Here is a 25,320-nt window from a genome sequence, read left to right as displayed (position 1 = left end):
TTCGTAGTGTACGCTAGATTTGGTTTTCTTTCCTCTGTAATTTGGCAGAGGGTGTGTATATATACACAGTTTGTCTGAAGAAAAACTTTGTCCCTTCACTTCCTCTGCTGACGTTAACCTTCTAGCCCTGCGATTAACACGAGACTACGATGAACCCGATGTAAGTATAACAGCATATTTTGCCGAGTGTAGCCTCCAAGGATCACAGGGGCGCATACATCCGCCGTCTCAAAACGAAGCAGGCAAAAGCGACGAAAGACACTACGTACCATGGTGTGCGACCACAACAAATGAAAGTTCCTTCCCGCGCTTACCGCAGTTGCGATAAGCGCCTTCGCCGAACGCTACTTGATTATGACCAAGGCCGGACCCGGGAGTTCCGAACCCGACCGTGGCGGCTGCGTTTAGATGGAGGCGAAACGCTAAGGCGCCCGTGTGCTGTGCGTTGTCAGTGCATGTTAAAGATCCCCAGGTGGACGAATTTATTCCGGAGCCCTCCACTACGGCACCTCTTTCTTTCCTGCTATTTTCACTCCCTCCTTTCTCCCTTCCCTTACGGCGCGGTTCAGGTGTTCAACGATATATGAGACAGATACTGCGCCATTTCCTTTCCCAAAAAACCAATTATTATTATTACTTATTATTATTTTTCGTTTGAAACGTGCGCTTTCTTTTTTCGTCTGCTAGCCTACACTTAAAAAAAAAGCGATGTAGAAAGTGGAATCCTCGTGCTACACTACGCGTAAAAGAAATGCGTCCGTGTAGATGGGCGGAGCGACACTTTTTCTACACTGGCAAAAAAAATTCTACCATGCTACACTAGTGTAGCCTGTATAGGTAAAAAAAAAAGCCCTAATGTAGCAGACGAACCCGCTGCGTCCAGCGTTTTCCTTTTCTGCGCAATCGGCTAAAGACTTCCAGTAGTGCTTGCGAAAACGCGTTACTTAAGACAAACTTTTTGGCGTACAGCTCGAATAGCGAGGACCTCTCCTGAGCTTGCCCTCCTCTATGCGTGATGGGCTCTGCTCTAAATCTTCCTTGATTTATTGATTGAAACAACTTTTATTTCCATCAAAAAAAAAAAAACCCTGGCTTGATGGTTTGATGTCACCATCCGATTTCTTCAACTCTTTTCGCTGCATACCCATACGAAGCACCACATCCGCTTCCGGCGTTTTGACCAATCAGGTGCGGCAACTGCACGTGTAACGCGGCGTACGTGTCATCGAATCACGCTCAGTGCTAGTCACGCGTCGAACATATTGCTTTGGACACGAGAGTTTTCGAGCCCCAAGAGCCACGCGATTGCTGCTGCACTGATCGAAGACACCGGCGAAGGTAGGCCTCGCTGCCCCATCTCGGTGCATCTCGACGATGTTCCAGCATTCTGCTGAACCATTACTGGCGGCACCGGCGACGCTCGGAGACAATGTCGGCCCTTGCCAATGGCGCGGAGCCATTCTTGAAGCCTCGCGCGGCGCACGAGCCCACGGTGGTACCCGAGCGCGGAGAGCCGCCGTTCTACTTGGAGCTGCTGCTGTCGGCCATTCTGCGATGAAGCCGATTCGCCCCTACAGGTTCGAGTCGCAACAGCAGTGGAACCACACCGTCATGCTTCAAGCCTGGCAGCCAGGGAGTGAGCATCCACTCTTTGAGGTACGTTCTACGTGCACTCATTGGGGGGTTTGTGGCCTGCGTTCATCTCATCGACGTAATAGAATACGCTGTGCTCTCCGCCCAGTCGTCTAAACGCCGTTTCTGTCTTGCGCAGACCAACATTCCCGCCGTTCTCGAGCAGTGCGAGGTGACTGCACCGGACAATGGCCGCGCTAGTCAACGTGGCAAGCGGGTCGGTCATAGCCCAAGTCGCCGCTTGGCACGCTGTGGTCTCCGAAGAAGCGGAACACCTCGCCGACCTACGCCTGGTTCTCTTAAAGGCTGGCTCTCGAGGACTCCGCCGCGCCATTGGCCTTGCTACTTTTAGGTCTCCGGCGCTGGCAACACCTGTCCTCGGTGTCGTCGTGCGGCGTGTCCTGCGGTATATGGCCGGCGCATTCGACGGCTAGCATGGCGCCTGAGTTGCCTTCGGAGTGGCTGCAGGAAGGCGCAAAGGCGAAGGAGTTCGAACGCCAGTGATGGGCCGCACTTCATCAATCAGAAGATGAGGCAAGCGCTGGCGTTCGAGCTCACGGCGGCTTTTGCGCCAAGCTGGCGTGATTATGTACTCGAAGCTGAAGATAGACGGCCGCCTTCTCTTCAAGACCAAAAATATCTGCGGACGCTTCGACACCCACACCCATGGTGGGCCTCCTGGATATGGCGTCGTGCACAATCTTTGGACGTTCCATGTGATTCCGGAGTATATACTCATTCTTTTGCAGCCTGATCGTGTAAACGTTATCTGAATTTCTGAAATTCTCGCTTAATTTCTTTACATAGTTTTATTGACGCCGAATTTTTCTTCAGTTTGTTGCTGATATGTACTGGAGCGCTGATTTTCGAAGAAATAAAGGATTTGTCCTGAACCATGTCTCTCTTAATGTGAAGGGCAAGCCGCCGAGGTGGCACAGTTGTTTATTGAGCTCGGCTGCCGACCCGAAAAACAACGGTTCGGTCCCGGCCTTGGCGATCGAGTTCTAGATGACCGTGTACTGTGCGATGTCAGAGCACATTAAAGAGGCCGAGGTGGTCGAAATTTCCTGAGCCCTTTACTACGGCGTCCCTCATAGCCTGAGTCGCTTCGGTACTTTAAACTCCCACAAAATAAACTCGTAAGCCAAACAGAATATCAAGGGGATGTGTTTAATGCGCTCGTGTTCTGTCGAGTCCCTGCTTTTGCGCTATGGAACCTCGTGTGAATTACCCACTAGCCTGAACAATCTCCCTTCTAGTGCTGGAAGTCTGCAACTATTAACAAAGGTTGCTGGGTGGGATTGCTAAGGTTGCATGAGGTCATCAAAGCACAAGAAGGCATTGAACACGGATGAGAGAATACACATGCGAACTACGAAACACCTTGTACGCGTGCGCTGCTAGTCTCTAATGAGTCCGACGTCCTTTTGCGCTTCGTACGCTGCACTACCAACAATCGTGCTGCCTAAACTGCAAGACGAAAAGCCTTTTAAAATATCGAGAGCTGTTAGCACTATTTTGGCGATAATTTTGCGCGGCAGCAATTTAAAGAATACAAGCAAAAAAATTAAAGGGGAAACTGCCATCTCGACTTCTAACATGACCTGGGGCCGAATTACGGAGCGCTCTCAATATATCTCTCAGTTTTGAGAGCGTGACGTAAAAAATTTGGAGGACGCTTAAGCTTCGTCTTTAAGAGTGAGACGCGACAGCGTGTTGCAGCGTTGCCAAGGGGTGCACGGAACGCCGTCGCCCGTATGCGCGACGCATGGCCCGTTGGACAATTTAAGGAAAGGACGCCTGTCTCATCTCGGTGGACACCCGAACCGCGCGGTTCAGGTGTCCACCGAGATGCGTCATTTTCCGCTCACGGCTAACGCCGCCGACGACACCGGCTTTTCTGCGACACGAGCTCCTTAACGCTGTCGCGGTAAAAGGACAACACGAGACTCTGACGGTGGAATCAGCCAATTAGCAACAACTGTGCGGTAGCTCCGCGCCGGTAGCATTTTTTTGCACGACAAGGGACCGTAGGCTAGTTTTGCTGCAATGACGCAGTGAATAAAATGAATGATGCTTTATTTTGTTTAGAAACTGTATTTAGAACTCAACTACACCAAGCAAAATAAGAAGTACTCTCAGTTTTGCATTCAAGTTGGCTGTTCAGTCACTTCATTCTACCGTGCAGGTATGCGTTGACAGCGGAAAAGCGTTGGCTAGGTGGCGTGAGCTGCTTCCCAATTTGAAGGATTCAGCCTCATCAATTCATGCACAGAATCATTCATCGTGAACATGACAGCCAGAAAAATAAAAGCAGCCAGGCCATATCCGGAGTACCCGGATTCGAACCCGGCCGCGTTTGGATGGAGGCGAACGCTTAGGCGCGCCCGTATACTGTGCGATGTCAGTGCATGTCAAATATCCCCAGGTAATCGAAATTATTCCGGAGCCCTCCACTGCGGCACCGCTTTCTTCCTTTCTTCTCTTAGTACCTCCTTTATCCCATCCCTTCCGGCGCGGTTCAGGCTTCCGCCGATAAGTGAGACAGATACTGCGCCATTTCGTTTCCCCCAAAACCAATTTCCAGTTTTCTGGGGCCGTATTGCGTGCCGCAAGTTTGTGAGCGTGAAGTCAAAATTGCCAAACAGTGTCTGACAGCACTTTTGACGGATCATGGAATCAGCCAGACACGAGCAAGGCTCCGCCTATGAAGCATTTATTTGTACAAGGGGCCATGTGCTAACGTTTTGTTGTGAAGCTGTCGCAAATAAAATTAGCAATGCTTTGTTTTATCAAAACACCGTTTCGAACTCAAAAATTTTAATCAAAACAAGAAGCGTTTTCAGTTTTGAAATTCGCTCTCTCAAGAACATTTGTTGCGGCGAAGGTGCGCTGAGAGCGGCGTGTACAAATCAGCATAAAAAAAACAGACGCAATGAATTAAAAAAATGACGTTCTATTTTGCTAATAAAGTGTGCTGCAAACTTAAAAAACAGGAAGGAAAATGGGAGGCGCTCTCAGTTTCGCAATTAAATTTTCTGTAGGGTAGGTTTTGTTGCCATGAGGGCGCGCTGGTAGTAGTAAAGCGAGAGCATGGCGACTTGCTTGAAAACAGCTGATTCGACGGCAAGTTCCTGCTTTTTTTCGTGTCGTCTAAAATAAAGGCATTGTGCCGATGTCTTAAGCGCAGAAAAATGTGATTGAATACAGTGAAGGCCGTAGGTGCACAGAAATAAGCTCGCAAGGAGCTCTTGGCACGAAAGTCAATGAAGACCACTTCTTGAGGTAAGTTTGCTGTCGGTGGTCGCTCACTATCGATGACAGAACTGAACGAATACGGCTGTGGGAAAGAACGAGGGCGAGGAAAACGGTCAGGTGCACAGTTTAAACCATTTTACTCGTCCTTGCTTTTTCGTAACTCTACGGCAAGTTGTTTTAATGCAGCGCACGTATATGCAAGTGAATGAACACTATTGTAGATTCCCCAATTTATATTCCTGGCCAAAGAATAAATTTCCTTGGCCGATAGCAAGAAATCGCCCTGGGAATCGGGGTGAAATACCGTTATCGTTTGAAATGGCGACACCACCAAAGAGGCCACGCATGTCCGTCGCCCAAAAGCGGGTGCTCATCGAATTGCTCGAAGAGCATCCGCCCTTGGCACGGGCTGCGTCAGAGCTCTCGCCTGAGTACGCGGCGGCTCGCAAGCGGGAGCTTTGGGGGTAAACTGCCGCCGCCTTAAATACAGAAGGCCTGTCATTCAACTCGGCTGAACATTGGCGCCATTCGTGGCATGTATACAGGAGGCCACAAGACTTAACACGAACGATGGAAACCGTGTCTTCGACAGGCGTCAGTGCCGCCAAGCGATAGTCATCGGTGCGAGATAATGCTGTGTGCACGTTCACAGTGGCTAGCGATAGTTTGTGCGCAGCTTCGTATTGCTCTTTCGCCTGTGCCCGATCGCCGCGTAGACAGCACAATCATGGGCACACGCGTTAAGGGGGCGTTTCTCTGTGTTTTGCTCGCCGATGCTTGCTCGCACACACAGGCAGCGCGTTGCAGTTTTATTATCGCGGAAACCCGAAATAACGCGCTAAGCTGCCCCAGCTCGCGCGCCTTGCGAGTTTGGTGCGAGAACCGGTGATCCAACAAAATTAATGTTTTGAGCAGTTTAGTGCCCTTACAAGTTCACACATATATGCCAGAATTTCATGCAGCGCACCACACTGCTCATAGTATTTATTTTTTTAGACTGCATCCTTTGGACCAAACTCGCAAGGCGCGCAAACTGAGGCAGCCTAGCTCGCAATGTCGGGTGCCTGCGATAAGAAAACTCCAATGCAGAGCGCGCAAGGGCACAGGCGATCGGGCCCATGAGAAAAAGCAAAGTCAGCCGCACACCAGCTATCGTAAGCCGCCATAAACATACTGAGAGTATTATCTCACAGCCAGTGACTCTCTCTCTCTCTCTCTCTCTCTCTCTATATATATATATATATATATATATATATATTATTGTTAGGTACTGGTCAGGGGATGGGGTAAGAAAATAGGGGTTAGCTCTGCCCAGTAGCTGCCTCCGTCGAAGGGGTCACCGCAACTGGGCTTGTAGTGGGTTGCTCGCGGCGAGCGGAGTTGGCGCTGCTGCAAGCTGGCCAGGTTAAGCCTGTCAAAATTGTTCTGTGGAGGTCCGCGTGAACGGTCCTGTCGCAGTGGCGCCGGTGGCGGCAGACTGCTGGCTCTGGGTGGCCAAGCCATTCAGCCGATCGGGCCAGTGAGCGTCGCGGGATCTTATTTTGAGCAGGTAGCTGTCCCCTCCCCCGTCAACAGCAGGTATGACCACATTCTTTAGTCAACTGCTGTGAAGTTACAGACAGTTGCAAAGTTTGCAGCTTGGTAGGGATGAAGGATTCTTGACAGAACCTCAGGGCCATGTGCTGTAAGCAATGCAACCCTATGATGTACTTAGAGACATTCATGTTTGAACGTGAGTCACTGTGCCTTCTTGCAGGAGCAGCCCAGCACACCTCACCCCCCCAGCACACCTTTCTTTCCATCAGAGTTTCAGTGGGGAGCGAGCCGGGGATGAACAGCCTGCAGAGGGAGGCCAGACTGCAGCTGGTAGGTGAACTGCATTTCAAACCATTTTATGTGTATGCTTTATAGCATGTGTACACTGCTGATGACGTCATTTGCATTTTTGCTAATTTTTGAAGATGTAGTAGTGCGTAAACTGGAGACTGTAAATACAGCCTCAGCTTCTTTGCCTTCCTGTTCTGGTAGTGCATTTTTGCCTTCAGCCACAGTAATGACTAAACACATTTTAGTCATACACATTTCACACTTTACTAAAATTGTTTACTATGCAGTTGTGTTTGTGTAATGATTTCATGTAGACGACGCCAGTGAAATGTCCTGGTTGGAGGAGACGGGGGAGACATCTGCTGAACTGCTGGTGGAGGAGCATAACAGCATCGGCAGCGTGCTGACACAGCCAGTCAGTTCACCTGCCAGTATGCAGGCTGCACATTGCCCTCTTTTCAAGGTGCTTCTGATAAATACCATTTGCAGGAGCACCATACAGTCACAGTTGTTTTACAATGTCCACAATAGTTTCCTTCAGATCCGGCATATTGACACGTTGTGCATGCTTTTTCCCTCTTATAGCAGGAGCCGTGACAAGGCTTACGTGCAGATTGAGTTCACTGAAACAATGCTGCATTTGTCATATCACTGAGTGCAACTGCTTTTATGTACTGCTGTTCCCCTCAGACGTTGCAGCAAACAGCTTGCTTATTGCACATCGTGCTGTGTCGTATGACAAGTGTACATTCAGTCTGTTTCCCCTCCGACAGGCACCCGCCAGCAGCAGCCCACTGCACCACCCGCATCGGCAGTTCCAGGCCGTCCATTGCGGTGGAGGAAGTAGCAGGACGAGGAGGTGGACGAGCTGCTTAGGGAGACAAGGCGCACAGCAGACCTCACTAAGGCACGCAACAGGCAGGATACCAAATTTTTAGGCACGCCTCCTGGAGATATGGGCTGACAGGATGCACCACATTTTGTGCAACAGAACCTGCTGCATGCAACGTAATGTTGCTACGTCACCGTTCCAAACCTGTGCTTAACCTCACTGTGACCGCCTTTTGTAGGATATGGCGCAGTATATTTCAGCAAGTGATCTATATATAACATGGAAGTGAAATGAGCCTTGAATGTATTAGGAGCTAAAATTTGCTATTGAACTTTCTTGTATGTTGAGCACCTCAACGAGGCTGCTGCAAACAGAAGGCAGCTAAGGGCCCTGTCACACTAGCCCGACACGCCGCAGACGCCGACCTGACAAAGACACCAAAGATTGGCCAACCCGGTCGGCAGACCTTGTCTGTGGCAGACCAAGCTGTCACACTAGGCCGACAACTACGCCAACGCGTCCGACTACCAGATGTCTTCGTAGTGTGACATGCTTTGACGCCCGCGGCGCCGACAAAACCAGTCTGCCAACCGCGTCGTCGCGAGATCGGTTGCCGAGCAAAAACATTCACCAGACACGAACACGATTCCGCTATAGAACTGTTTCTTTACGTTCATAACAAGCTCTGGGATAGATGAATGTCCGAAAAGGTATCATTACTGAGGATCGTTGGCCAATGCCAAGGTGCTGGTTGAAGTGATAACTACGATACAAGCAAATTTCATCCTATAGCCGCCTGGTGCTGCTGCTGCTTCGTGCAGCTCGCCTGACGTCTTCTAGATCCTCTGCTGAAGCCGTCCCGGAAATCGAGCATAACTATTTTATTATGGGACAGATTGGCAGTAATGCGGTGACTAGGGAAGTTCCTTTATTACTGCGCTGGCTAGTTACAAAGCGCCCTGAGCTGCGGGATCGATGCGAAACCAGCTAGGCTTAGCAGTGAGTACGGCAGCCGGGAAGCCGCGCAGTTCATCGCCCTGGCGCTCCCGCAGGCGGCGGCGTTGCCGAAAGCGCGGCTGTTGCGCAGGCATGCTGTCGTTGCTCGAATATAGCAGGCGGCCTTTCTGATAGCATGGCTTTTTTGCCTTTTTTGGTGCGAACGTGATGTAAACTGAGCCTGCTCGCCGGCAGGCCAGCCTGTACCCCGTCTGCCGCCGTAATAAAAATCAGCTTAAGATTGGTTTTGACGTAAGCAATAAACGATGACACAGAGAAATGTGACAAATGTATCATTTCTGAGGATGGTTGATCAACGCTGAGTTGCTGGTAAAAGCAACAACTTTGATACGAGCAAAATTTCTCGCCAGATTCGCCTCGCAAGCTGCCGCTGGCCCGCCATTGCGGTCCGGCTCGCCTGTCGACCGCAACGGTCCGCTAACTCCGCAGCCAAAGGTGTCGCGGAAATTGACCATAATTTTAGTTTATGGTGCGATTATACTGTTAACAGCAAAGCGATATTAAGAGATATTATAGCGCAGGCTACTCGCGAAGCGGCGTCCGCTGCGCCAGGCAGCAGCGCAGTACGTCGCCTGGCGGGGCAGCGGGCGGTGCCGTTGCCGAAAGCTCGCTACTAGCGCAAGCATGCTTTGTCGCTACTCGTGTATAGCAGGCGGTCTGTCTGATGATATGGCTATTTTGTCTTTTCTGGTGTGAACTTCAGCACCAAGCCAAGCAGTAATCAGACTGCTGCGGGTGGCAAAGCATATCTTTGAGCTCGAGTGCTTGAGTCGAGCGGCGCAGCGATGCTTGCTGCTCCATGTGTCCCTGCTTGCAGTGCGGCTGCAGTTCGCAAGCAGCGACCGGTGCAGCGCGCCGGCCGAGTTTTCGCACATGGGTCGCCTGCTTTATTTCTGTCGCGAGTGTCACACTGCAGAGTGCTTATCAGCACCTCTGAAGGCAACAAATCCTCTGTTCTCCTTGGCGTCGTGGGTATAGCAGTAGCTTCGCATTCCAGAGGTTCCTAGTTCGAATCCGCGTTGTCGAGAATTTTCTTTTTTCTTTTTATTATTTTAGCCTTAAATAATCTCTCCCGTCCTGTTTATCCTCGAGCGACTGGATTTATTTTTCAAGCCATGCCTTTCTGCCCCAGCAATAAGTGCCGCTCAATACTGGGGTGCACTCAGCCTAGGTTCATAATCACGATTGTTAATGAGTTTCTTTTACTATGGTGGGATTTATTTAAAAGAGTTAAAAATGAAGCGTCCCAGCCCATGAATTTTGCATAGCAGGAAATGACAAAAGAAGAGTGAGAATGAGAAAGGGCCAAGTCGGCGGGAGGTCTCTCATGCTGTCTCGCTAGTGTGACATGGGAGTTGGCGGACCACCGGCCAACTGCCGTGTTGTGGGAGACCTGGCGCCGACGCCGACAGTCGGCCCACTGTTTTAGTCGTCGCAGTGTGACATAGAGCCAGACATCACGACAACATGGTTTTCTCAGACCGAATCGGCCGACTGTTGCCCTAGTGTGACAGGCCCATAACAGCCACTATGTCAGACCCCAGCAACAACAGTGCGGGACGCGAGAAGGAAATCAGCGCGCCTTCATGAGCAGCTTGTACTGGGCATCTCCTTCATGGTGGTGCTGCTACAAAAACCAGCTACAGCCGCCATCAACATAAGTTTTATTTATTATTGTTTTTCAATCTTGTTTTCTGGCACACTTTTTTTTTTGCAGCCTTCTGCAAGACGTAGGAGGTGTGGTTTTTTTCTTACGGTGCCTTTTTACCTTCTGCAAGACGCAGAAGGTCTGTAATAATTTCTAGTCAGCCTGTGTGTATTTTTGAAATGGTGCCTTTTTACCTTCTGCAAGATAGAGAAGGTGTGTGATACTCTCTAGTCAGTGTGTGACGCAGAAGGCATATGATGTTCTCTAGTCAGGTTGTTTTTGCATATTTGTAATGGTGCCTTTTTAAATTTTGCAAGATGGAGATGTCTGACATCTAGTAAGTCTGTATCTGCTTTTTTCTGATGTTATTGTTTTACTTCTGCAAGATGCTGTAGTGTTAATGGCCTAACTATGGAGCTGCTGCCAGGGGACTTTTCATGCAGTATTGCCTGCATTGTAACAAGCTGCATGTTTTGTTCGACTCGGCATGACTGTGCTCCATGTTCTGCTGTTCAGTGAAAACCTCTACAAGCATACCACCTAACTGATGTAACTGTGATGTTTACACGTCTCTATATATGTATGAGGGCTTTTTCCTCGTGCTGCATTCATTGCGAGCACTGCGACTTGCATTAAGTGCCATACACTTAGGGATGCACCATTTTCATTGAAACTGCTGCACTGTTCATCATATGCAGTGATAATGGCCATTTGTAATGTAATAGTAATACCTTTATTTTCCATCATAGTGATGGGGGAGGTAGGAAGAAAAAACTGGGCTCTTGGCTTGGCTCCCCCCCTCCAGAAATAATAAAAAAGTGAGAAAGAGGCATCAGCTAAACAGTGTAGCATGTGCAGAAAATAAAGGTGCACTCGACGACACATTATAATCATGGATTCTCGCTCGAGATTCACAAACAAAATTGAGTACATTTGCACGAAACATTCGCAGAAATTTGGTTCTTCAAAAAAAGTGAGGTCACCATTTATGCAAGAAAAAAAAAAGATAAGCGAACAAAAAAGGACCCATTTTGTTCCCACTATCCCCAAAACAGTTAGACAACGTGAAAGTTCAAAGCTTTGAACACATGTCGAGCTTTTGCACTCTGAAAATAAGGAAATGCAACAATACAAATGCCACTTTTTAGATTAGAAAACACAGGTTTTACATGAAGAGAAATGAATGATGAATTACAATCACAGAAAATAAATCAAACAAAAACATTTCCTACTGGAACATATCTAGAAAATATCAGGAAAGAGGTTCAGCCCTCGATAAAGCGAATCTGATATCAGGTTTCATTGCTTGCTGGAGTTGAAGGCCATGTTTAATTTGTAAATTCAACAAGTGAGGAAGGTGATTTCATAATTTGTGCAAAATAACTCTTTATTCCATATATGTGGGTTATGGGCAGGATAATGCATAACTTTTCTCTGTAAGGAAGCTAGTTCGTTCAGAAACTAAATTCTTTTAATTTCGTTGTTATAGGCTGAAGCTAAGTGGTAAGCGTACATATCATATATGGCCATTATGTTATGTTTCTGAGAGAGCGGAAAAGACGCATGGTCATCAGGAGCGCTGGAAATATTTCTTAGCATTTCTTTCTGCAGTTCATATATTTTATGCATGTTACTTAGGGTTGTCGTTCCCCTGGCAAAGTGGCAATATTTTATGTGCGAGTAGAACAATGGGTGGTGTAACTGAGTTTTAACCTTGGTAGGGAAGATATGTTTGTTTATATTAATCATGCTAACGAGTCATGACAACTTCTGTAAAATATGAATGACTTGGGCATCCCATGACATCTGTTCCGTGCAGACGACACCAAGTATTTTAAATGAGCTTACAATTTCTATGAATTATTATGGCAGATATCTTTATCGATGAATACGTTTCTATTTTTTGGACGAAAGGGAATGGCTTTTGTTTTATTAGCATTTACGTTGAACTTGTTTCATTTATACCATTTTTCAATACTTATGAGTGCTCTGTTTGCCTGGTTAATTACTTGATTGGGCAAAGTGGCAGAAAATAGTAATGTCGTGTCTTCTGCATAAATAACAAAATTTTGGCTACATCATCTATATCAACGCTTTGGTACATGTTAAAGGTTTTGTAGTCATGTAAAATCTATTATGTAGTGCTTACTGAGCATTGCACTACTTGTGTACTACGTTTGTGCACTTGCTGCAAAATTGGGCTTATTGCCTGCACAAGCTGTGCAGAAGCTGTAATAATTACCAGTTGAGCTTGTAGTCTTGCAATCTGCTTTTATCATGTCAGCATTACAATTTGTGTTGCCCTTGACAAGACATGTGGAATTATTGTCAATGTTATGGCATGCAATATATTTTGCTAATGCGTGTGCTCATGTGACCACCTGTGTGAAATGGTGCAGTATGCACTAAATAAAGGTTCGGTGGTACTTTCTGATTTCATCAAACATTGCCCTCCTTGCTTCAACATTACACTATTTATTCACGTGCTTTGTCATGCAAACAGCGAGCACAGGTGGCTCTCCGCACAGCACAGGCAGGCTGCAAGATGACGGCAGTGGAGGGGCAGCTGGGTCCTCACGGGCAACGGCATAGGAGGGTGCATGAAGATGCTTTTGGCTTGCTGGAGGAGTTGTTCCGGCTCGAATTTCAAGTGGAGACCGAGACTGAAGTGGCTGCGCGGGGAACTCTATGATGATATGGCAGCTGGTGTGCACGCTTTCTTCTTTGCCACTGCTGGCTTCCAGACACACAGCGCGAACAAGAAAAAGAAAAAAAAGCTGCCACTTCCCTAGCTGTAGCCAAAACAACCACGACATACACACAAGCATTGGCTGGACACTGCCTTGCCTGCAAAGGCTTGGCCGGCGAGTTCATTGCCTATGTTATCGCCCGTGCAACTGTACCAGTCGCTGCTGGAGACAGTTTCTCCGCAGCTGGCTCACATGTGCATGCACGGCTTTCCCCCGGAAGTATAGGTGAGGCGGGCCATTGTCTTCAGGGGCAGGGGGCATCCTCGTTGTCCGCTGAAGTAGGGGCCTCCAAGGAGAGGTTGTGCAGCGCTGCACATGCTGCCATGATGACAGCCGCTCGCTCCGGCTTGTAGCATCTGACACCTTTGCACGACTCAGATGTTTAGGCAAACACCGTTGAAAGGACACCTTTGGAAGCTCATGTTGATGTAAACGATTCACTGCTAATTCCAACACACCACAAGTGCCGTACAAAGGCCTTCTGGCTTGGTTTGAGCCTGGAATACTATGCATTTCAACAATGCTTTATGTGCCTTGTGTTTCTGCTGCATTCAGTAACAACACAGGAGCAATTCGCACAAGGCGTATGTATCGTACCGCAATGCGTATTCCTAAGTGCAACGAGCACGCACCATTTTTGTAGCTTCAGTGCATGCAGACCACTGTAGCTCGATATATGTCACCGAGACAGGGCTTTCTTACTGCTTACCCCGAAGAAACTCTCCGTCCTCCAACATGCACCCGCCGTGGTGGTTCAGTGGTTAAGGAGCTCGTCTGCTGAGCCGGTGTGCCCGAGTTCGAACCCGACCACGGCGACCGCGTTTGGATGGAGGTGAAACGCAAAAGGCGGCCGTGTGCTGTGCGATGTCAGTGTGTCTTAAAGATCCCCAGGTGGTCGGATTCGTTCTGGACACCTCCACTAGGCAACTTTTCCTTCCTTTCTTCTTTCACTCCCTCCTCTGTCCCTCCCTTACAGAGTGGTTTGAGTGTCCGCTGAGATAGGTGAGGAAGTTACTGCGTCATTTCCTTTCCTCAAAAATCAATTTTCATTTTCCTCCAACATGTATCTCACCACCTCAAATCGCAGCCACAAGTAGGCGAATGCATCCTGGCACGAGCCGGGGCAGCGGGTCTGTGGCGAGGATTCGAAGGTTGGAGTCGCAGACTTGAAAGAAAACAGATACAACACAGGTTTAGGCATGAACTTCCGCTGTACTTGACACGACCACCGTGCAGTGTCCCTGTCCAGGCGAAACTCGCGTCGAAGCAACTCGACCGGCAAACCAAACGCGTCTTCGCGGACTCTTCTCGATACTCGCGCCGCCGCAGCACGCTGCTACGTTTGTCGCCATTTTCCCTCGCAAAGATTGTGGGCGTACTATAGGGGCTACGTTTTTTGCTTGCAAGTTTGAGTCACACTCAGCCCGCCTAATTAAGTGCGCAACGTCATCACTGCAGCAGTGTTCACTACGTGAATAGAAGCCGCCGGTGACGCAAAAATTCTTATGTCCGCCGGCCAAGGCCGACCAATAGGAGCGGGGCATTGTGAGCGTTTTAGTATTGAGAGCGGTACGTAATACGGCCCCAGAATTTCTTTTGAGAGGTAACTTTGCTGTGCTGTAATATAATCAATTTAGAAGCATACCTAGGGTGCATGAATCCCACGTTTCCACCGTGCCGTACTTCTTCATCAAAATATCAGGAAAAGAAGATTGGTTTGTTTGCAAAAACCCAGATAACGAGACGAGCGTTGGCATTGTATGTACTTGACTATTCACCGCTGGCAATCGCTCCGTCTCACGACCATACAGTTTTATTTTTCCAGCAATCAGAGCTTCGCTCAAGCACGAATCTACATGGAAGAAGTTGAAAGCAGTACGCAATGAGAGACAGTGTAATACAATGTCACAATCCAGGCTTTTCGTCCTTTTCTCTTAAGCTTCAAAAGCCGATTGCGTTAAACTCGGCGCTTCAGTAGCGCGCAGCTGAACTCGGCAAAACATCGCCGCCTTCGCATTAGCAAGCGCAGTGCGTGACTCCTATAGTTCATATAAATCAAGCGGCTCTCTGTGGGCGACACCGTTTCACAGTTTTTTGCGTCGTTTTGGGGGTATTTTTTCACCGGCTCGGGTGTTGTGGAGAGAGCCAAGTGTGAAGACGCCATCAGTCGAACTCGTGACGCCGTTACCGAAAAGGACGGGTTGCCACTGTTTGAAGTGAATAGCGTTTTTGCGTAGCCTGTGGGATCCACGCCCAAGCTTCGGTGTCGACATGCGCATTTTACATGCGAAATCGACCGGGAATGGCAACACCTGTACTTCGTTTTATGCTCATTTCTAGCTTATAAAAGATCCATTTTAGTGGACAGGGGTCTCCTTTCGCTTAATGTGCGGTACTCCATCTATACAGGTCAACTTCTATTTGTTCTCAATGTCCTTTTAAGCTATGGATTACCTAGCTTGGTTGGTTCTTGGGTTTTTTAGTTAGATGAATGCATCTGCTTGTCCTGATGCTACTTTCGAATGCAGCCTTAGCCCATGACACCGTGAGATACGGGAATTAACCTAGCGTTTCAGCATACTTGCACCGTTGTGCTTGGCATGTAGTGCATTGATACACTCATTTCAGCCACCACAAGGTATCAGTACGGCATTCTGGAAAGCAATTAAAAAAATGTTCTGGTCGCAACAACTGTGCATTGCTTGTATTTTTTATTGTAATCGAAAAGCCACACCTGCAGTTATTGAAAGCAGAAAGACCCATTGAGCCAATCATAGCCGCTTAGCACAGTAATGCTGCTAGCTCTCGCTGGAGAATGACCTTAGCTTGTAACCTGAGCTCGATTGTTTTTTTTTTTTTAATGAAATGAGTGACAGGAAATTTTGGCACTCATAAGAGCACCTCGACTGCTTAAGGACCGAAAGTACTGGAATTTCTGCGATGGCCCCGTTTTTAATTGTGTGCCAAGACATGAACTCCGCTTGTGCTGCACACAAGCATGTGCTGCACAGAACCAAGCGCAGTTGCTGCGCCTTCAGGAACCGTGCCGGACTTTCGATTTTCGTGCGCATAGCAAGAGCAAAGTTAGCTTTACAGCAAAGCAAGCGTACCTTGGCAGAAGCGCCGCGCTTAAGCAGACGACGCAGCGGAGGCCCCACCTAAACGTTGCCGCTACAGCTGTCAGTGCGCTTGCGCGCTAGTTTCCAGGCGCCCGCGAGAGGCGCTCCACGGAGCGCTGGCCACGCAGAGCGGTGTTCAGGGTAGAAGTGGACGACCGTGTACGTATTTTCCCTAAAATATAATTTTAGTGCTTAGCAGCCTATGCACTCACCGTGTATGATACACCATAAGTACAAAAAAAACAATTTTTTCTTACTGGGCCGTGGGTGTTGCAATGCCAAGGAAAAAAGCCTATGCTTTGCGCTGTGGTTCGATGGCGCGCTTACTGAAGGCAGGAATAGTAAATAAATATACGTAAATGAAATATAAATAGTAAATGAAATTAGCCGAGCGCCATAACCACGCAGCCACCGCGGCGGCTAAATTACTCCGAAGGAAATTCTCGCTGATGTTCTGAGCGATATTCAGCTCCTGTATGTCTTAATACAATGTCCGTGATAAAGACTGAGATTTGTGCATGCAGGTCGGTATTTGTTTATCTCGCGTTCATGGCCGCGAGCGCGTGATAGCGGTGGCGGGGTTTGCAAGGGGAAAGGTTTACAAGAAATCTATGGGGCAAATTTTGTTCGACGCAATATGCATTGGTATGGGGTATGCCAGTACTATCTGCAGTGAATCCACGCTCGAGGCATTTCGAAGCGAAAGCTTCACTACCCTATGTAAAGCCGATTTCGCCGTGCGTTGGCGGTTGACCTTCTAGCGAACCAGAGGTCAAGTGTGGATATAGGCCTTGCCATAAGTGGTCCACCATGGTGTCGCACCAGTTGACCTTCGAATTTCAAGCAACCGTTCGTCGTACAGCATTCTGGTTGGTGTGATAGCATTGTTTGCATATATCTAACATGTTTAAGTTGAAAGCTATAGCTTGCGACAGGGGTTCGGACCAATGACGTATGCATCTTCTGTTGCATGCTTTCTGAGACTTGCGACCGGGGTTCGGATCGACGACATATGCACATCAAGCAGTTGAGGTGCTCACCGAGATGTCTAGATCTGGGAGTTAGTGCGTCCTTTCCTTTCCTCAAAATACATGCTTTCGCATTCCTCCACATAAGCAGACTTAAGTGCCCTAAGATTTTTTTTTTTTTATAGACCCGCTGTCGCACTGCCGACGCGATTACAACCACTGGAATATACAGCAGAGAGCGTGAACCGGCTTCATTTCAGTTTGTGCACCGACGACGCTTCCCACCATATACAGGGCGTCCCAGCTAAGTTTGCCAGGGTTTAAAAATATGCCGCGGCACTATAGACGACGCGACCCGTTGCATGTTACTGGCTATTTTATGGAGCAACGCACACTGTTTTTGTATTGGCCCTAACTGCACAATTAGTCAAGATTAATTAAACTTCGCAAGCAACAAAGATAGGCGGAAAAGTCCAATGAGAAAGTTGTAGAACGGTCCATGGAACGTCGAACTGAACAGTGTCTAACTTTCCATCTATTACGGATCGGCTTTTTTTCGCTCTCTGCAGACGCCCGCGAAATACAATAAAAAATACCACGTGACATGCCCGCTTGCACGCAATGGCTGCAGTGCTCTCAAACGTTGCGCCCAACAAACGAACAGCTCATTTAGCCGGGCGTGCTGCTGTTTAAAAAGTAACAGGGCTGCGACGCGTGCTCTGGCTGTGCGATTACGGGGGCGCAAGCGATAAGTACTGCGTCTTCTTGTTGCTATCATCAAGCGCCGCGAGCGAAGCGTACCGCTGGCGTAACTCGCACAGCCAGCTGCTGCGTCGCTGCCCTTTCAAAGGGCAACACACGGGGCTAAAAGATCTGTTAGTTCCTATCCGGAACGTTTGAGAGCACTTCAATCGCGGTGCGCAAGCCGGCATGTCATGTGGTATTTTTTTTTGCATTTCGCGGGCATTTGCAGCCAGCGGAAAAAAAGCTGATACGTAGTACATTGAGAGTTAAAAGTGTTCAAACGGAAGTTTTGCGGACCGTTCTACAACTTTCACTTTGACCTTTTTCGCCTATCTCCGTTGCTTGCAAAATTGGTCAATTATTATCGGCTAACTACGCAATTAAGCACAATATAAAAATAGTGTGACATGCTCCGTACAATAGCCAGCAGTATGCATTTGATCGCGTAGCCTTAGAGTGCCTCGGTGTATTTTAAAACCCTGGCTAAAGTTATCTGGGACGCCGTGTATAGTATAGCTGCACAGTTTCCGCCATACGCGTCTCTCTTCCGTATTGCATCCTTCTGCAAGTGGACGCGCTGACACGCGCACAGGCATGACTGGGCATCGGATTCGTTCCGATGAGATGGCGTAGTTTATGGGCACGCAACTGACGGCGTACAGAGCATGCTCTAGTAATGCGCGGCTGCGATATTACCGCCGAGAGTTGCCTAGCCGTGTTTGAAACCAGCCAAATACCGCCGAATGCCACTTTAAAAACTAATTACAGAAAAAAAAAATGCAAACCGGATGCTGTACTCTCTTTTTAGCAGGTGTTTATTTGGCCTACGTTGCACGGGAAGTAAATACCGCATTCAGCAATGCTTTGGCAGAGAGTACAACTACATGCGCGCTCAGCCACAGGAGTTGCAGGATACAAATACACAGGCTTCAGCGCATCAGGAATCGAACCCAAGACCGTCGGTGCGAAATGGACTGGCACGCGGTCATTCCTGAGGGCCGGCATGGCGTTGTCGGGCCAGGATACACTAAAGGATCACTGCATATGGACTGCGGAACACCTTAGTGAAATGAAGTCGCCTACTGCGTACAGTCCTGGTCAATCGCCCCCATTTGCCGCTGCTAGAGCGTACACATGTAAACCTATGATGGAAACCTGAGGTGTCATTTTTTGCCTCAGGCATGAAAGTGGTGAAGCGCGTCGTTCTCTTTGCAGATATAAAAAATCCGACATCATCCCAGCGAGAACGTTTCAATCGTGGGCAAGGAGTGAAACCATTGGCGAAGGTCACGGTGTAAGAATAACAGCACCGTGGTGAAGGTTCAGCTTGCTCGTCGCACTCAGCGATAACGCGACATCTCATTGCGCCTGCGCCCGAGCTCATGCGAGCGCCGTTTTGATTACCCGCCCAGCAACCGCGCTCGGTGGCGCGCTGAAAACCGGCTCCCAGCGGTTTCCAAGCCGAGTGCTTATTCGGATGGGTGCCTTTACTGCGACTTTACAGTAAGCTTTTGGATGTAACTTGTTTAAAACTGTATTTGGAGCTGATTACCTCGCAGAACAAGCAAGGAACAAGTGTTGAGCGGATACGCATCCTGAGTGGCGAGAATTTTTAATTCATGCCAGACATTTGTAAAATTACTTCTGTCAGTGGCTTCGTTATTCCATGTTAGCTCTAGATGTATGCCAATGACGCAAACCATTTCTCGTGAAGCCCAGGGTTTTTTTGGGGGGGGACTATTTACCGCGAGCGAAGAATTTGAACTAAATGGTTGGTTTTGTGGGGTTTAACGTACCAAGGCTACTGAGGCTGAACTAAGTGGTGTTCGCTCGGCTTTGCAACAGCTGTCCGGGCCACCGGGCCACTGGTGGTAGAAGCATGGAACAGCCACGTGTGCATAAATTAAGCCTTTTACTACGACTGGAGGTGTTGATGACGGTGAAGTTTTTGGTAAAGCTGGCTTGACAAGAGAGCTGAGCCAGAAAAAAAAAATAAATGCTTGTCCTGAATTGTGTTGGCGCGACATAAAAACTGCGCGAAAGAAAAAAGCGAAAATGTTTTCTAAAAAACAAAGCAAAGTTAGCTGACAGTCAGTGAGAAACAGGTGAGCGTTCGCTTTTTCCTTTCTGGCGTCGCGTCTGTGATACTATGTTCCCCGAGATATAATTTTGTTCGTCCGGCGTTCCGCTACAGTGGCGTTATCGCTTATAATCTTCACTGCCTGGGCTTAACCACGAGCGAAGCTGATGGAGCGTAAGTCAGATGGGATAAACTGAAGAGGGGAAGGGGAAACGAAGGGAGAGAGCGAGAGAAGCAGATCATCTTTGTGCAGAAAGAACTGCATCCCTGGGCGTTGTCGATTCCATGTGCGTGGTTGGTCCGTCATATCCAGAGGGCCGGCACTGGCGCTTGCAGTGCTGTGTGCTTAGCCTTATCGCTGCGGCCTTCGTACCAGTTCCTTGCGAGAAAAGTCGGGTTTTGTCGTAGTACAAACTTTCTGCGTCCCACTGTGCCGCTTGCTTGAAGAATGGCCGAGAACGGTTTCCAAAGCCAAACATCGCCTCTTCTGCCAAAGGGCCCCTCTATCCAGCAAGATGTGCTTCCGATAGACCGTACTTGGACATCTACCATGGAGCTTAAGAAGAGGCTCGGCCTTTCCAATGGCGTTTCAATGATTGTCGGTACGATTGTCGGAGCTGGAATCTTCGTGTCGCCCGCCGGCGTTATCCTTTACTCTGGATCCATCGGCTTGGCTTTGGTCGTGTGGGTGCTGACGGGCCTGGCCTGCTTGATCGGCGCGCTGTGTTACACCGAACTCGGCACCATGATTCCAAAGTCGGGAGGAGACTACGCCTACATCTCGGCGGCATTCGGACCTTTTCCCGCATTCCTTCAGCTCTGGACCATGCTGGTCATAGTGAAGCCAGCTGGCAATGCCATTGTGGCGCTCACATTTGCTAATTACGTGTTGCGACCGTTCTACGATGATGTGGACTGTCATCCGCCTTCATCGGCGGTCATGCTCATCGCTGCCCTTGTGTTGTGTAAGGATTCAGGGCGTTTTTGCTGTGTGTTTGTTTCTAAGTCGGCGGTGCTAAGGTTTCTACCAAAACGTTCTTACACCAAGGACTTGGTCCAAGAACGTTAGTTTGTACAGCCACTGTGTCCCATTCGGACGGTTGAACTTTGATGGTGCTCCGATAATGACTTTCGTGAGATGCCTGAATTCAAAATTACTTCCTTTCTGTTTTTGGATTTCTTGGGTCAGGATGGAATACGTCGCGAGTCGGTCTGCTAGAATCTCGTTAGCTTTCTATACCGACCCAGTTCATCTGTCAGTGCTATAGCGAATAACAAGTCATTTAACGAGAATAGCGAGTTGGGGTGAAGGGGGGGCGGTTATTCCGTGGTGGCAGTAGCGTGAAAAAGGGACGAGAAAGCTATTGGGACATGACAGCCCTGTCCTGTCCTCTAGCTCTCGTGTGATTTTTTTTTTTTTTTGCGCTGCTTTCACTATGCCATTTAGTATGGGAAGCATCTCAGGTTTTTCTATCAGCTATTAATATTGGAAATCTTCGATGATTATACCTTGTACAATCTGCGTTTATTTGCAATGCACGCGACGTGCGAGGTGGGTTCATAGGTGTCGTCGCAGCAGGCAGGCTGCGCTAAATGCTTGCAATGAAGGACACGTTTCTGTTCATGATGCGAGGCGTGCAGCGCACGTGCTTGCATAAAGCTGCAAACCGAATTAGTGTAGCGCGTGTGTGGTATGTATGGTATATGTGGTTTAATGTCTCGAAAATAGATGGGCTTTGTTGGTGCGCCGTAGTGGAGAGCTTGGCATTAATGTCAAAACGCGGTCGCCGCAGCCGGAATCGAACCCTAGGGCTCGGCAGTCATCCTAGGGCTCGGCAGTCAAGCGCCCTAACCCCCGAGTCAACGCGGCGGGGCTGTGTAGAGTGCGTGTGTGCTGTGCGTACCGCCCCTGTTCAAGGAAGGGGAATGAGCAGTCGTTTTGAGCTTCAATTCAATTCAATTCAATTCCATTTATTTTCCAGAAAATTCTGGCGGCTGCCTGGACTAAAAGCTGTAGGTATACAGCTTGACGAGGCCCAGGCAGCCGTTACAAGGCATAGAAGCAGACTTTGTTGAGAACATTTACATACACACACAAAAAAAACGAACACATAGTCAGCTTACAGTTTTCACAAAAAACAGGACAGCCAGAAAGCACAAAATCATCAATAAATTACAATAGGGAAATACAGAAAACATATTTACATAAGATACAAGGGAGCAGCTGTACTTGGGCGCGAATTATACGTAACGAATTATTTTTGAAGAAATAATTCACGCAATGCTTTCTTAGTAGGGTTATTTATGTCTTTATATCTATTTAAAATTACTGGAAGATTGTGCTGTAGTGCTTGGAACTTATAGTCAGTGCGAAAATGGGGAACTAACCAAGTGTCTGTGTTGCGAGTATCAACTGTGTGATCGTTCTGTTTCAGTAGCGCAGTGCCTTCTATCATAGACCTAAAGGATGACGACAGATGAAATGAAAGCAATATTCGGAATTCATACATACTTTGAATTTTTAACACACTGAATGTTTCAAAAGCTTGCCGTGTGTGGCTTAGGTAATCAAGATTAGCAATGTGACGTATAGCTTTCTTTTGCAGAAGGTAAATTTTTTCTAGGTTGGTCTTAGTTGTTGTCAACCAGACTAATGAGCAATAGCTTATTTGCGAGACAAATACGCGGATTGATCACTGCTCGCATATGTCTATGTGCATGCATTTTGATGCATGGAGTCTCGTGAGCAGAGCCACCAACTCCGCACTCCCATCCGGAGCCTGTGTGCTGATAATCTTCTTCTATGCTATATGATTAGTGTGAAACTGTGGCTTCCTCTTTCTATACGGTCATGCGTTCCGCTGTACTGCGAGCAAGGCATTCAACGCCTCTTGTTTGTTGACAGATGACTCATTTTCCCATTTGCATCATGATAATTAACAGTAATTTTGTCGTCCATAATCATTCTCATGCCCTCTGCATGCACACTGTTTTTTTTTTGTGTATGTGTGGAGCTTGCTCATGTTGTGCTTTCTCTCCCCCACCCTTTTTTTGCTTTTAGGTTTGCTCACGTTCATCAACTGCTACAACGTCAAATGGGCAACATTTGTGCAAGACTCCCTTATGTTTGCCAAGGTCATCGCTTTGGTTATCATCGTTATTGCGGGCTTTGTGCACCTTGCTCAAGGTAGGTTCGCTTTTTGCTCGCTCGTAATCACTGTCGCAGCACATTCTACAGCCTTCTCATCAACGAAACTTTGTTGTGGGGTGGCTAATGAAGCATGATTTTGTCTCATTGGCGTTGTCGGTGAGCAATATTTCAGTCTCCCGAACTGATGAAACTGGCGGAGTGAAGATAATGTATGATAAGAAAGCGGCTAAAGACTGCAGAGAATGTTTACTACATTTGAATTAGTGTGAAAGCACGGATTTGTGCTACGTAGAAGACGACGATGAGCGGGCAGTGCCGCAGTACAGAGCGCTTGCGCTAGACCAGTTGCGAACAGGCAACGGACGATTGTGCTCAAGGTTGGTAGCCATCGGACATTAGTGCTTACGCACTAATAAGAAGGAAGACACGAAAAGGAAGCATATTCTGTGGATGTAGACAAAATTTCAGTATGGGTGCAGGTATAAGTGACAATGACGCTATATATGTGGCTGCGTCACGCACGCCATATGCTTCTGTAGCAGCGCTGCATTAGCCTCCTCGTCCATACTTACCATGCTGGAGTCTCTTCTTTTATGTGATGTTCTTAAGTAAATAGGAATAGCAATGTTTTATACACGCCATTACATGAATAAAGTGCAGCTTGGGTGATGCTGCTGATCAGGTACACTGACAGTCCATAAAAATAAAGGAATTGAAGTGGTGTGAAAAAAAGACCTCACTAATTGTATGTTTGAAATATGATTGCTTGCACATGATAACCATTCCTAAGAGAGTGTTTTATGTTAAAAAACAGGTGAATGCCGTATAGTTTTCACCTTGCTATGCTCAAAGTCAAACTAATAAGTTAGGTGTGCTTCGGCCTCTGTTTTGGGCAGTTTTATGAGTTGCATGGCAGTCTTGAAGGAAGGCAAAGAATGAAGTGATTGCCAATACTACAGAGTGAGGAAGGCAGGCACTGATAGCACAAGTAGGAGAGGTCATAATTACTAATGTCATCCTTTGCAAGATGAATTCCTTTTATCAAAGCAGCAAACACAAGCTGGCACCACGTGAACTTTATTTTTTCCATCTGCCTCAAAACACTATTGTTAGAAAAGCTTGTAGAGAAGTCTTCTTTTTTTTCTCGTCTTTACACATGCTGAAGTACCCTGTTCTTTTGAGATGACAGGTGTCATTAATTGCGACTTGTATTTTTTATTTCTTTGCTTTTGAGTTGCGTACCACATGGCCCATTTGAGACCTTGCTGGCAATCTTGTCTGTTGTGTGTTGCAGGGAACACAGGAAACCTCAGTAACATGTTTGAAGGGACAACAACGGATCCTGGACTCATTTGTTTGTCATTTTATGTAGGGCTTTTTCCTTATGCAGGATGGTAAGCTGGAAAAGTGACTTTACCTATTAGCAGAACTGTAGCTCCTTTATCCTTATTTGTTTGCGGCAACAAACCTGAGCGACCCCTTTCTAGGCACATTGAATATGTGTTGCCATGCTATTAAATTCTTTAGAAATGTGTGAATGGTGGAATTGTACCTAGTACTCTGCATAAACGTCAGCATTAGAAGAATGCTCAAGTTTATTGGTATTCAGATTTGGATTACTTAATATATAGCAGCATGCTTTTCTATATTGGTTTATGATGCGCAGACTTGTGTTGAATGCTTTATAATATTGTTCTCGTATTATTCTAGGAACTATCTGAACTTTGTGACAGAGGAATTGAAGAATCCATTTAGGTATGTGTGTTTCTTTTGTTCAAGCTAAGAGTATACTCTATTTCATTATGTGAGTCTCATCCATCATTTACAGACTGTCTAGAAGGCATACTTTGCAGGTATTATGTGTATCCTTTGGACATCCACAGCCCTCTTTATAAAAAACGAAAGAAAAGCTTGGTACCATGCACTGCAATGTAGCCATCCAAATAATGTTTAACTGATGTAATATATAGATGCTGCTACTGAACATGCTGGAGATTTTGTGGAACACTGTGGTTAACGAATGTCAGGTGGAAGAGCAGTTAGGTCATTAGGTTGCAAATAGCTGTATTGGCCTGTAAATGTGTTACTGTGGTAACCAAGGTAGCTCTGAAATAATTTTTTGGTTGTTTCAAGCGATGAAAAAACATCCTAACATAGTTTTCTGTTAAAATTAAGCACTACAACAATGTATACCAAAACATTACTAGAACATTCACTGTTCTATCATGATCAAAAGATTATGGGACACAAGTCTGCAGAAAAAAATTTATTTTGGCCCTGTCTCTTAAACCAAT

General features: G+C 47.4%; 2 protein-coding genes across 2 annotated transcripts in view; both read left to right on the top strand.

Moving 5' to 3' along the window:
* The first annotated feature begins 4,714 nt into the window (after positions 1 to 4,714).
* LOC144114319 (large neutral amino acids transporter small subunit 1-like) overlaps positions 4,715 to 25,320 on the top strand; it is a 42,429-nt gene continuing 21,823 nt past the window's right edge. The window contains exons 1-6 of the mRNA XM_077647973.1: positions 4,715 to 4,917; positions 6,647 to 6,756; positions 7,491 to 7,635; positions 22,937 to 23,062; positions 24,321 to 24,420; positions 24,737 to 24,781. Of these exons, the coding sequence (XP_077504099.1) occupies positions 6,721 to 6,756; positions 7,491 to 7,635; positions 22,937 to 23,062; positions 24,321 to 24,420; positions 24,737 to 24,781 (452 nt within the window). The 5' untranslated portion in view covers positions 4,715 to 4,917; positions 6,647 to 6,720. The remainder of the gene's footprint in view (positions 4,918 to 6,646; positions 6,757 to 7,490; positions 7,636 to 22,936; positions 23,063 to 24,320; positions 24,421 to 24,736; positions 24,782 to 25,320) is intronic.
* Positions 20,324 to 21,698, top strand: LOC144116398 (putative L-type amino acid transporter 1-like protein MLAS). Its single transcript, XM_077651162.1, has one exon. It carries the CDS (start codon positions 20,324 to 20,326, stop codon positions 20,942 to 20,944), a length of 621 nt encoding a protein of 206 aa, XP_077507288.1. The 3' UTR covers positions 20,945 to 21,698.

Source organism: Amblyomma americanum, chromosome 1 (genome assembly GCF_052857255.1).
Source record: "Amblyomma americanum isolate KBUSLIRL-KWMA chromosome 1, ASM5285725v1, whole genome shotgun sequence".
In the NCBI taxonomy this organism is placed as follows: domain Eukaryota; kingdom Metazoa; phylum Arthropoda; class Arachnida; order Ixodida; family Ixodidae; genus Amblyomma; species Amblyomma americanum.
The sequence above is the reverse complement of the archived record's forward strand: the minus strand, read 5'-3'. Positions and strand labels throughout refer to the sequence as shown.